The sequence below is a fragment of the Tamandua tetradactyla genome, chromosome 12 (assembly GCF_023851605.1).
Source record: "Tamandua tetradactyla isolate mTamTet1 chromosome 12, mTamTet1.pri, whole genome shotgun sequence".
Classification (NCBI taxonomy): Eukaryota; Metazoa; Chordata; class Mammalia; order Pilosa; family Myrmecophagidae; genus Tamandua; species Tamandua tetradactyla.
In genome coordinates, this window is record NC_135338.1 from 8,506,203 (window position 1) to 8,520,034 (window position 13,832).

Consider the following 13,832-nt stretch of genomic DNA (forward strand, 5'->3'; position numbering starts at 1 on the left):
ATTTTTGTCTGCAAATGTTTTCATTTCCCCCTCATTTTTGAAGGACAGTTTTGCTGGATATAGAATTCTTGGTTGGCAGTTTTTCTCTTTTAGTAATTTAAATATATCATCCCACTGTCTTCTTGCCTCCGTGGTTTCTGCTGAGAAATCTACGCATAGTCTTATTAGGCTTCCCTTGTATGTGATGGATTGCTTTACTCTTGCTGCTTTCAAGATTCTCTTTTTCTCTTTGACATTTAACTTTCTGATTAGTAAGTGTCTTGGAGTACGTCTGTTTGGATCTATTCTGTTTGGGGTATGCTGCACTTCTTGGATCTATAATTTTAAGACTTTCCTAAGAATTGGGAAATTTTCAGTGGTAATTTCCTCCATCAGTTTTTCTCCTCCTTTCCCCTTCTCTTCTCCTTTGGGGACACCCACAACACGTATATTTGTGTGCTTCATACTGTCATTAAATTCCTTGAGTCCCTGCTCATATTTTCCCAGTCTTTTCCACATATTTTTTTGCTTGTCACATTTCAGATGTTCATTCCTCCAGTTCACTAATCCTATCTTCTGCCTTTTGAAATCTTACATTGTAGGTTTCCATTGTTTTTTTTCATCTCTTCTACTGTGCTTTTAATTCCCATAAGTTCTGGGACTTTTTTTTTCAGACTTTGGATTTCTTCTTTTTGGTCATTCCTTGCCTTCTTTATATCCTCCCTCAATTCATTGATTTGGTTTTTGATGAGGTTTTCCATGTGTGTTCGAACATTCTGAATTAATTGTTTCAACTCCCGTATCTCATTTGAATTGTTGGTTTGTTCCTTTTTCTGGGCCATATTTTCAATTTTCCTAGCATTGAGTTGTTATTTTTTGCTGGCATCTAGGCGCTTAATTACCTTAGGTTTATTCTGGAGATTGTTTTCACTTTTTTTACCTAGGATTTTCTTGCTGGGTGACTTTGTTGTTTATCTGTTCTTTGACATTCTGTTCAGCTTATTCTGGACCTCTAGCTTCGGTTTTGTTTAATAGATCAGAATTTTTCAGTTCTTGTTTCTTGCTCTGCATGTATGGTGCCTTTTTCCCCTCACCCCTTAGGAAGGTATACTTAGGTATTATAGTCTCCAGCCCGATTTCCCCAGACCAAACTGGCCTCCTCCTAGGAGGAAAGAGTCACCTGTGTCCTATTTCCCTGAGGCTGAGACCCTGCAGGTTGAAAGACTTTCCTGTGAGGTCTCTGAACTACATTTCTCTTATCCTGCCCAATATGTGGCGCTTGTCTGCCTGCGGGTCCAACCAGCATAAGGTGAGGCAGTACCTTTAACTTCAGCAGACTCTCCCTGCCAGGGGCAGGTGGAGACAGAGGAGAGGTTGTAGGCTGGCTTTAATCGCTTCACTTTTTCAGACCCTGGGGTCTGAATTCCTTGAGGGAGGGAATCCACCTGAGCTGGTCCCCACTCCTGTCCCGGGGAAGGCACAGGCTGTAGACAAATACTCAAACAAGCTTAATTTTGCCTGTGACTGGGTCAGGGAAGCCTGAGAAGCCTTGCAGCTGTATCCAAAGAGTAGTTAAGCCATAGAAACACAGGCACTAAAACGAAAGAGAGAAATCCTTTTCAGAGCAGGTTCCTGCTCTTTGGGTTTGCCAATCAAGAGCTTAAGATGGTATGTTGCTCTGTGTATCTCCAGTTCCTGTGTGCCCCTGCCTTTCCTTCAGGGCCCAGACCTTTTCAAATCCAAAAGAGCCTCTGTGTTTTTGTTTTTGTTTTGTTCTGTTCTTTTCATTTTCCATCTGCCCTGCCCCCTCTGCACCGGGGCAAAAACCACTGATCTCTACTTTTAATGGATATTCAGCTGAGCTGGGGGCCTATTTTTATAAAGTCAGAATTTGTTAATTAGTTCCGCAATTGGAGCCTGGTTGCGCTCAGCCTCTGCTGCTAGTAAAGTCTCTTTCCTTTCCCCTCTGGGAAGCAGCCTTTGCCAGAGGGGCAGCTGGTCCAGCTTGTCCAGACTGGTGTACGGTGTGTTTCTGGTCACTGATGTGGCCCCAGCAGTTGTTCTGTACTGTTCCTGGTTATTTATTACCTGCTCTGAAGGGTGAACTAAATCCCACTCCTCACTAAGCCACCATCTTGGTCCTCCTCAATCTCTTCACTTTTAATTGGTTTGTTGAGGCCTTCTGTTTCTTCTAGTATCAGTGTAGGTTATTTGTGTGTTTTTAGCACCTTGTCCATTTCATCTCAGTTGTCTAAGTTTTTGGCATACAGTTCATAGTATCCTCTTATGATCCTTTTTATTTCTATGGGGTCAGTAGTATTGACTCCCATCTATCTCATTTCTGATTTTATTTGCATCGTCTCTCCTTTTTTCTTTGTCAATTTTATTGATCTTCTCAAAGAAACAACTTTTGGTTTTGTTAATTCACTTCATATTTTTGATTCTCAATTTCATTTATTTTTGCTCTAGTCTTTGTTATTTCTTTTCTTCTTCCTTTGGTATTAGTTTGCTGTTCTTCTAGTTAGTGCAGATGTGCATTTAGGTTTTTTACTTTAGCTCACTTTTTTTTTATTAAAAAAAATTAACAAAACATTTAGAAATCATTCCATTCTACATGTACAATCAGTAATTCTTAATATCATCACATAGTTGCATATTCATCATTTCTTAGTACATTTGCATCGATTTAGAAAAAGAAATAAAAAGACAACCGAATAAGAATTGAAACGATAATAGAGAGAAAAAAAAACCTATACCTCACGTGCAGTTTAGCTCACTTTTTAATGTAGGCATTTAAGGCAAAAATTTCCCTCTGAGGCCTACTTTCAGTGCATTCCATAAGTTTTGATATGTTGTGTTCTCATTTTCATTCACTTCGAGATATTTACTGATATTTCTTGTAGTGTACTCTTTGACACACTGATTGTTTAAGAGTGTGTTGTTTACCTTCCATGTATTTGTGATTTTCCAGTTCTCTACCTGTTATTGATTTCTAGCTTTACGCCATTGTGGGCAAGGGGAGATGCTTTGTGTAATTTTGGTCTTTTAAAATTTTGTGATCCAGCATATGGTCTCTCCTGAAGAATGATCCATGAGTACTTGAGAAGAATGTATATCCTGCTGTTTGGGATTGCAGTGTTCTATATATGTTTGGTCTAGTTCATGTATCACGTTATTCAAGTTCTCAATCTCCTTACTGATTATCTGACTAGATATTCTATGTATGGGTGAGAGCTGTGTGCTCAGTTCTACAACTTTTATCGTGAGATGTCTATTTCTCCCTTCACTTTGCCAGCTTTTGTCTGTACTTTGGAGAACCATGGCTCCGTGCATAAATATTAATGATTTTTATTTCTTCTTGGTGAATTGCCTTTTTCATTAATATGTAGTGTTGTCTCTTTTAACATTTTCACATTATTAGTCTGATATTAGTATAGCTACCCCAGGTCTTTTTTGGTTAGTCTTTGTCTGGCTAACTTTTCCAACCTTTCACTCTCAACCTATGAGTCTTTGGATCTAAGTTGTGTCTCTTGTAGGCAGCATTTAGTTGGTCATAATTTTTTATCCCTGTTGCCAATCTCTGTTGATTGGGGAGTTTAATCTGTTGTCATTTAATTCTATTACTGTAAAGGTAGTATACTTCCAGCATTTTATCTTTTGGTTTTCATATGTTGTATCTTATTTTTGTCTCTTTTTTTCAACCTTCTAGTTATCCTTACTGATAATTTTCATTTATACGCTCTCCTCCACACATCTCACCCCTGTCTTTTCTTTTCACCCTGCAGAACTCCTTTAATTTCCTGTAGGGAAGGTCTCTCATTGATGATATTCTCTCAGTTCTGTGTATCTGAATATTTTACACTTGCCCTCATTTTTGAAGGACAGTTTTACCAGATAAAGAATTCTTGGCTGGTAGTTTTTCCTCTTTTTATATTTTAAATGTATCATTCCACTGCCTTCTTTTCTACATGGTTTCTGATGAGAAATCAAAACTTAGTCTTATTTGGTTCCCTTATATGTGGTGGATCATTTTTTTTCTTGCTTCTTTCAGGATCTTTGATATTTGGCATTCTGATTAGTGTGTCCCAGAATAAGTCTATTAGGATTATTTTGTTTGGTGTACATTACGCTTCTTGGATATGTATATTTATGTCTTTCATAAGAGTTGGTGATTATTTCCTCAAATATTCTTTCTGCCTCTTTTCTCTGCTCTTCTCCTTCTTGGATGCCTATGACACATGTGTTTGTGCACTTTGTGCTGTCATTCAAATCCTTGAGATCCTACTTGTTTTTATGATTTTCATTATTTGTTCTTCTGTCTGTATAGTTTTGGTTGTTCTGCCTACCAGTTCACTGATTCTTTCTTATTATTCATATCTGCTTTTGTGTGCCACTAGTATATTTCTGATTTCTTCTATGATGCCTTTCATTCACATAATTTCTATTTTGGTCCTTTTTGTACTTTCAGATTCTTCTCTATGCTCATCTAGTGTCTTAATATCCTTGATCTCTTTTACTATAATTTCCTTAACCTTCTTTAGTTGATTTAGATTTGTTTGAGCATCTTTGATTAGTTGTTCCAAATTCTGTGTCTCCTCCAAAGTTTTAATTTGTTCCTTTGATTGGGCCGTATCTTTCTGTTTCTTGGTAAGGCTTGTAACTTATTGGTAATGTCTGGGCTACTGATTATCTTAATGACTTTACTCCAAAGATCAGTTTCACACTCTTGCCTAGGATTTTATTGTTGATTGTTCTTTTTGTTAAAGCTCTTCTTTCACACTTAGTTCAACTTATTCTAGACCTTTAGAATTGCCCATGTTCAACTGATCATATTATTTCAACTCTTCTTCATTTGATTCTTGCCCTGAATTTGCAGTACAGTTTTTAAGATTGCACTATGTGTGCAATTGTTTCACCTCCAGAAAAGAAAGGAGAAAGCTTCTTTTCCTGGGAATCCTGTTTCTTCTGTGGCGTTCTTGATCTTCTCCTTTAGTTTTTGTTTAGCCTCTATGGTGTGTTTTTTACACTGCTTTTGCTGCCTCTTGTTGCATTTGCCTGGAGGGTACATTCTGGGGAGGAGGGTCACAAGAAAGGGGACTTTCCCAAGTTAGTTTTCTGAGCCAAAACGGGGCCCCAGCCCCACGAAGGAAGTGCAGACCTGGTCCAGAGAACTCTGTGGGCATGGTTAGGGAGGACACCAAAAGCTTTTTTGACAAGTCCCGTAAGTTGCACTTTCCTGGTCTGCCCAGCAGATGGCACCATTCAGCAAACTGTTCCCCGCAGCCCTATATAAATACTGTATCTTTTTTTTGGACATGGGCAGGCTCTGGGAATCGAACCCAGGTCTCTGGAATAGCAGGTGAGAATTTTGCCACTGAGCCACCGTTGCACCACCCTTAGTACTGGGTCTTTAAACCTCCACCACTTATGCCCATGACGATGGCAGAATTGAAACAATGACCATTGCCATCCTTGTCCATAGTGGGCTAAAACAGCAGTTCTGAGCCAAAACCCAGTAATACAAATTTTCCAAGCAACAGTTGTGATCAGAGTTTGGCCATGTACCCTCCCCCACCTCCCCAACACACATACACTATTCTTTGGGACAAGGACTTCCACATCCCTCTCTGTCTACAACAGCCAAACAGGGACCGGACCTCATATGGTCGCCTTTGACGGGTGTTGTCAGCTGCCGTGGAATGAGCTACGCATGGTTCTTTTACCACATTTTCTCAGCCCCTTTCTCCCGCTCTTCCCTGGATGCTGAACAGTGCTCCTCTGGCCTCCAAAGCCCCAGAACAGTTGTTTTAGACAGTAGCTGTTTTAAGGAAGTAGTGAGTCCTGGAGTTCCCTGCTCTCATTTTTGTGCCCAGTTTTTAATTGGGTTGTTTGTCTTTTTGTGTTGCGTTGTAAACAACAAAGTTCTTTATATGTTTTGTATATTAAACTTTTATCTGATATATGATTTGAAATTATTTTCTTCTATTCCAGAGGTTGTCTTTTCGTATGTTCATGTACTCTAAATAAAGTTATAAGTGGTATCAAAGAATTCTTGATAAAGAGTTGAGAGGATGGAAAGACTGCCTCTAGAAGAGGGAAAGGATTAGAAGATGGTGTTTGAATGATCCAAAGGGATAGCTTTGATTTGAATTTTTGGAACAGGGTAGAGAGGCTATTCAGTAAAATAGACAAGAAAAGCCAAAACATAAAGAAAGGTAATTGTGTGTCCTGGAAACAAAAGAAGAGTTCATTTTGAGTGGGGTAAAGCATGTATGAAGAGGAGTAGTGCCATGTAAGTTAAATTGAGATCTGATTGTGGAGGCCTGGAAATACCAGAATTAGGAATTGGATTTTTCCTTCTGTAAACATAGGATTAAAGTGTCTGAGCAGGAAAGTAACAAAGTTAGGTAATTCGCATATAGTGGTAGCAGCTTTATGACTTCCAAATTAGAATTTGAATAGTCAAGAACACATTTTCCCACAGAAACACATTAATATGTCCCTTAGATTTTCAAACCAAGTTACAAAAGCTATTTAAACAGATTTGGGTAAAAAGAAGTCCCTCCTGTTCAGTTATAAAGCCAAGTATATTTTAAGGAACTTGAGATAATACAAGTAAGGACCATCTCTTCAACTTCAGAGTGCTGAAAAGCAGTCTGTTTTAGCCATAACAGTTGTTAAATAAACATTTGTGGAAGCTGACTACTACTATATTATCATTTATGAAAAAAAATGTATTCATTCAGTAAATGTATTGAGTGCTTGACCCACCCTCTGCCAGGCATCATTCCAGTTGATGGAGTTTAAAGATGGTTTAAGATAAAAATCTAATTGGAGGCAACAGACATGTTAACAGATAATATAGTGCAATGGGAATACAGAAGTGCTTCCTGGGATAATTAGTTCCATGGTAACAGAGTAATGACATATAAATTGTATCTTGATGAATGAGTAGAAAAATTCCAAGTAGAAGGGCATTCCAAGGCAGAGATAGAAGATGTAGCATGTAAGAGGTTCCAGTTTGTAACGTGAGGTGTGTTCAGGAAATATGGAAAAGAGGTAGAATGTGTATATACTTGTTTTGGGAATAGGGAGTGATGGTTCATAACAAGACATTGAAACCATAGCGGTAGTTTGTTGGAAAGTTTCAGAAGGCCATATAGGCCATTCTTAAGGGGGCTGACATGACTTTTTTCTTTTCTTTTCTCCAGATAATTTTCCTGATAGTATGAAGAATGACCTTAAGTGGAGAGAGATTGTTAACTGGGGAAATAAAAGGACTTGGGTAGTTTGGCATACTTCTTGCTATTTGGTAGGTGTTCTAGAATTGTCTCTTGATTGATTACTCTAGGCAGAGGAAATCTTGACTTGATTCAATGGGGATAGAGAAGAGAGGGAATTTAAGTGATATATTGGAGGTAGAACTGAAAGAATTTGATGACTGAGGAGTTGAATTTATTCCATATTTTTGAATTTTAGAAAGTAGATGGTTGGTGATTCACTACAAAGAAGACTGGGAAGAAATGATCAGAGCTAGAAGATTACACTAGGGGAGAATTACAAAAAGGGAAGATTATATTTTCCAAAATGGCTACAGCAAGATCTTCCATACCACAATGTGATGTTGACACTTCCCAAAGAGAGGCAAAGTTCATGTTCCCTTCTTGAACGTTATCCTGTACATTTCCATTCTACCTTTGAATCCTATTTTGCCTAGCTTGAGGCAAAGCATTTTTTATAGTACTCTAAAAAAATATTCAATAAACATAATTCATTTATTTATTCAAGTAAAACCGCAAAGATTTCCAGAAAAAGCAGATCAGGTGGAATTAGAAAAAAAATCAAACATGGTAAAATTCATTTAGTTCCAGCGTCACAATTTGCCTCAGCTCATAGTTGGTTTATATTACAGTCTTGGATTTATAGCACCATGTTATGTCTGTTCTTTTTTTGGGAGGGTGGGGGTGGTGACCCTTTTTGTCTTGATTTTTATACATGGATCTTGGCTGATTTTCAAGATGCTCTGTAGAGGATTTGGCCCTGGCCCCACTCGCCAGTAATTTGCTTTATTGTACATCTGCTGTGTGCTCATCAGTGCTCTGTTCACCACAGGTGAAAAGCAAGAGAGGCGTGAGACAGATCCTGCCCTTGCTTTCAATTTAAGTGTGAAGAGAAAAGCAAACCTTACAAAAATGGTTATAAAACAAATGACAACTGGTAATAGTTTGCTCTGTGTAGGGATATGACTTTTTACAACTCAAAGGGATGTAAGAGTGGAGAAATAAGTGGAGATAATGTGGAGAAGAAACTACCTTCAAGGAAGAAATGGAAATTGAGCCAGGCTTTGAATAATGGTATAGTGGTGTTTGAATTGTGAGGGGAGAAAGGGGTGGGTTACCTGTCCACAGGAAGCAGTAGTAGCGTGGATTTGAAGAGAAGAATGAAATATGATGATAGGAATATGGTGTTCATTCTGGGGTTTAGAGAAATTTGAGCAGGTAGAGCAAGATAAGGACCTTAAAGGGTAGGCAGAGGAGTGTGAACTTGAGAGTATAGGAATCACAAAAGGAAATGTCTGTCTAAAGATTTTTAAAGATTTGTTTTGCAGTGCACTAAAATTAAGGAATACACGTTACAGGTAGAACTTGAACCCTTGGGTTAGTTGGTTTAATAGGATATAGAAATACCTCTCTGAAATACTTTTTTTTAAAGTCAGGATGAAGATGAATGTACTGGTTTCTTTGAATTTGTGTGTGGTTCTTACACATTTTATTAGATCTATTCTAGAAAAAGGTGCTATAAGAAAATAAAAAATTTAGTTGGATTCTTTTTCAAGAAACTGTTAAATTAGGGCTTTAGGTTCTTGTCCAAAGGTTTGGTGTCATTATTTTTTATGGAAATGATCACAGACACACCATGTTTCATCTTACAATTGGTAGCATTTATAAATAATGATACCAGTTTAACAGCAACACAGTTACCAGTATTGAATTTAATATCATTTTATATTAGTCTACAGGGCATAGTTCTTCAATTTTTGTTTTTGTTTTGTTAATTTTTGTGTTTAATTACTGTATTAAAATAAGATGAACATTTACCTTTGTCACTTGCAAAATTCAGAAATTTTTTTGGGCAGATGTTTACAGATATCTTTGAGAGACCTTTTTGGAGGCCTTGGTCAGTTAAAGGTTTTAGGATGTATTAATTTTTTTTTATAATTGTAAATGTCTTTGAAACAGCCTTAGTTATTAGAGAGCAAGGTATTGCGTTTATTAGTTTTTATAAGCAGAAAGTTTTTTTTTTAATCTCCATCCCATTAGGAGCAGTAAGACGTTTATCTTTAAAACCTCGTAATAGATAGTGTTATTGACTCTGAAGATAAAACCTCAGACACTTGTTTTCTAATTCTCCTCTTCTCTCACTGGTCGCTTCTACTTTGTCTCTTTTTTGGATCCTTTTTCCTTTTCTTGTCCAAATGCTGTCGTGTCCTTTTCCCTCCTAGATGATTTCATTTAGACCTGAGGTTTTAAATAACCACCTACCTATATGTTGATGACTCTAAAATTATATCTAGCTCCAGTTTCTTCCTGATAGCACAAACTTGTTTTTCCAACTATAGTCTCTGTCTTTTCATTTTGTATCTAATAGACATCTCCAATATAATATTCAGAGCATAGCTATTGTTTCCCCAGTTTCTCATCCATCTCCTTTCTCAGTCTTCCCCACCACCTTTCAGGCCTCAAACCTCTGTTCTGGCCTCAGGTCTTTACAAGTCCATAACTCAGTTTTTTCTTTTTTCTCCCTATATCCAGTCCATCAGCAATTCCTATTAGTACATCCTTCAAAATACCATGAATCTGATTATTTCTCAGCACTCCGTCCACTGCCACCTTTGTGTGAGGCACTAACGTTTCTTGACTGGATTACTACAGAGTCATAGTTTGGATATTCTGGGAAGCAAATTCTGAAGCAGAGTTTAGTGTGTAGAATGTTTATTGAAAATACCCTTGAGAGCCACATCTGTGAAGTTGCAGGGTAAGGAAGCAACACTGGGCAAAAGGAGAAGTAGAACTACAATGCTGACCCTAAAGGTTGAATGCTATAGGGAGATTTGGAGCTAAAATGGCCTGTTAGAGTCATCCTTCTTAATCAGTCATTAGCTATGAGTCACTCTGGGAAAGGTATGACATTGGGTAAGGTGGTTTTCTGCAGCTGAGGGGATCCCTGGAGATACTGCCTGGTAAAAGCTGTATATTGATAGCTTTACTGGCACTTAAGGCAGCAATACCTCCTTAAAGGATGGGACATCTGGATGGGACACATTGGGTGTGCTACAAATCACCTTTGTACCACTAAGATCCATTTCTTTATATTCATTTGGGGACCAGCTTCTCCAGGATTGCAGTTGAGATTCTTCCTAGAGGAAAATTAGAAGATAAGTGGAATGAACTACAGCCCCTACTGTTGCACTAGATACTCATGTCTCCCACTCTACTATCCATTGTAACTTCCATTTCTTTTAGCTAATACCTCTGCTTCTCTTGGTGGCTTTACGGGTGATGTGACCGAGACTTTTATCTCTGATTCCCCATACCTTTTTAAAGCCAAGGTTGCTACAATTGTCCGTATACCTTTGGAATTGGGCCAAGGAGTATCAAGAGAATCCCCAAGTGGATCACCTGTGTGTCAAACATTTTGCTCCTACATCATTATAGTATCCTTGCCTCCTGATGATCAGGGTCAATTATCCCTGCCAAAGATGGTCACTTCTCTTGCCATTTATTCTCTGGATATAAGCAACCCAAGTGCCCAGGCAGCACCTTAGTTACAATTTGTCACTCTTAGGGTGAAAATGTTCCGCTTGGGATCCAGAGCCCAGAGTTGCAGGTGATGGAAGCGCAAATTGGGAGTTATAATAAGTGGAGCCACTTCTACCTTTACCTTTTGTTCCTGGCCCCATGTGTTTCTCCTATCTGGGATACAACCGAATATAAGACTTTTAATTGGATGTATACTGCTAGATAGTGCTCCATTTTTTTAAAGTATCATCTTTGAACTAGTGCTTCAGCTAGCTATGTCTTAAACAGGCTGGTCCAGTGCTCTGTTAGACCAGGAGCTTATGATTGTGCTTTGTGATATGACCAGTGGATCCATGATTGTGGGCCAATTCCTTTACTTCCTTTTCTGTTAAGGCCCCTTAATCTGAAGTGGTATGTGAGATTACATACCAGGAGAATAAACATTCCCTCTGAGGTAAGGCAGACCTAACTCAAAATGTATGTCTATTCCTCTTTTAATAAATTATTGTTCCTTCCAGGGTGGAAAGGGCTCAATGTAATCAACTTGCTACTATGAGGCTGGTTGATCTGCTTGAACGATGGTATTCTAGTTTGCTAGCTGCCGGAATGCAATATACCAGAAACGGAATGGCTTTTAAAAGGGAGAATTTAATGAGTCGCTGGTTTACAGTTCTAAGGCTGAGAAAATGTCCCAATTAAAACACATCTATAGAAATGTCCAATCTAAGGCATACAGGGAAAGATACCTTGGTTTGAGAAGGCCGATGAAGTTCAGGGTTCCTCTCTCATCTGGAAAGGCACATGGTGAACACAGTCACGGTTTCTCTCTTGGCTGGAAGGGCACATGGCAGACACAGTGTCATCTGCTAGCTTACTCTCCTGGCTTCTGGTTTCATGAAGCTTCCTGGGAGGCGTTTCCCTTCTTCATCTCCAAAGGTTGCTGGCTCATGGACTCTCTGCTTTGTGGTGCTGCAGCATTCTCTGCTCTCTCTGAGTCTCTCTCCAAAATGTTTCCTCTTTTATAGGACTTCAGAAACTAATCAAGACCCACTCAAATGGGTGGAGACATGTCATCCCCTAATCCAGTTTAACAACCATTCTTAACTAAATCACATCAACCAGGGAGATGATCTCATTACAGTTTCAAACATACAGTATTGAATAGAGATTATTCTACCTTTACGAAATGGGATTTATATTAAAACATGACTTTCTTAGGGGGCATATATCCTTTCAAACCAGCACAGATGGTATACCTTTTGGGGGCTCAGAGTTGTTCTCTGCCACTGGCAGGCTAGATATTCTCCTTTGGCAGTAGTTGGATCAGCTTGGTAAGTAGGAACCCATCCTATTGGGTCCATGTATTAGCCTCTCTGTATTGTAACCACTTTTTTCATGTGTCCGTTGTGTGCAGTCTGGATAGATGCTGGCTGGTGTAAACTGGGAGAATCTAATTTTGTCTATTTGGTTGTTTAGTTCTTCTTCCATGGTGGATAGTTGTGGTGTCTTGTAGTAATGTACCCCAGAAAAATCTGTTCTTTATCTTAATCCATTCCTGTGGGATAGGGCCTTTTTTTTTTTTTTAAGAAAAGTTGTACAGTTACAGAAAAATCATGCCTAAAATAGAATTCTCCTGTATCACTCTGTAAATAGGACCTTTTAAAAAGTTTATTTCAGTTAAGGTGTGGCCCAACTGAATCAGATTGGGTATTAATTCTGTTACTGGAGGTGTTATAGGGAAGGCCACAGAAGAAAAGCCATGAGGAGCAGCCACAAGCTGAAAGTCAGTGGAACTTGGAAGAGAAAGAAGAAGACACGACCATGTGACTAGCCATATGACAGAAAAGCCAAATTTTAAGGTTCTGCAACAGCCAGCCCTGGAATACCACAGATTTGGAGAGAAAGCATCATCTAGCGCACACCTTGATTTTGGAATTCTCCTTGCTTCAGAACCATGAAGGAGCAAATCCTGTCTTCTAAGCCAACCCATTGAGTAGTATTTGCTTTAGCGGTCAGGAAACTAAATGCCTATGAGTCCATTTATAGTTAACACCTGACATATGTGCTAGAACAGGTGTGGAATATGCTGCCTCCAGGACCTGGAGAAGCCTACCCATTGTTGTTTGTTTTTCTTTTTAATGGGAGTTACAAGATACAATAATTTGTCCTTAACTTTCGTTGGAATGGTCCAGCATTTTACAAATTTAGTGTGCCCCTAAATCTTTGTACTATATGTGTCCTGCCCCCTGGAGCACGTCTTACTAAGTCCAGTGTGCTAGCCTCTTCTTGCTCATTCAACCCAATTGGCATGAGGTCTGTTAGTATGATGGATCAATGTGATGTTATGCAGGTTGTCTAAATGATACAGATCATGTTATAATAGAAGATTCACTGAGCCCTGAAGCAAAACTATAAATGTGTATATGCTTCATTTCCATGTGATTGTGAACTGTCTTATCCTCTGTTGCTAGAGATAGAGAGAATGTAATCATCAGATTATTGGCCATGTACCTTGTAGTGAAGCTGGAAGATACTACATTTGGCTTAACAGATAAACCGGGATTGCTTTTGGGTTGATTTGAAATAGTCATCCTCCAGAATGCAGACTGGTAAATTAACTGGGAGTATGATGGGTAACATCACCCCTGCATCCTTTAGATCAGCTGTTACAGCTCATGTGATGGCTACCTGTTTTCAAAGTTTTATTGAAACAAAGCCATCTTGTTTATGTATCATCTGTGCCTTCTTTTGCACCACAGTGGCAGAGTTGAGTGGTTGTAATGGAGACTATATCCTGCAAACCTAAAATATTTACTATATGGCCATTTCGACAAGTTTGCTACCCTTCACTTTAGATCCTAAAGATGGCACTAATTTTTGCCACCCAATTTGGTTTATTCCCTTTTCTTGACGCAGTTTCAGAGACTTCCACTTGGGCTTTTCCATTATCCCCCTACCCCCACCTCACTTGGGCAGGCAGGCACCAAGAAATGAACCCAGTGCCTGCCCAAGCTGTGGCATCCTTGTCCTGCAGGTGGAGGGCAGCTCAAGAGC

The 13,832-nt window shown here is 38.9% G+C and overlaps 1 protein-coding gene across 2 annotated transcripts in view; it reads left to right on the forward strand.

Moving 5' to 3' along the window:
• Positions 1–13,832, forward strand: part of EXOC5 (exocyst complex component 5) — a 76,655-nt gene that overhangs the window by 15,514 nt on the left and 47,309 nt on the right. Inside the window, exon 1 of one of the 2 annotated variants that reach the window (XM_077122543.1) lies at positions 7,193–7,291. The exons of the other annotated variant lie outside the window; for it this stretch is intronic. Within the exon in view, the coding sequence (XP_076978658.1) occupies positions 7,208–7,291 (84 nt within the window). The 5' untranslated portion in view covers positions 7,193–7,207. Of the gene's footprint in view, positions 1–7,192; positions 7,292–13,832 lie in introns of those variants that run through there. 2 annotated transcript variants of the gene reach the window in all.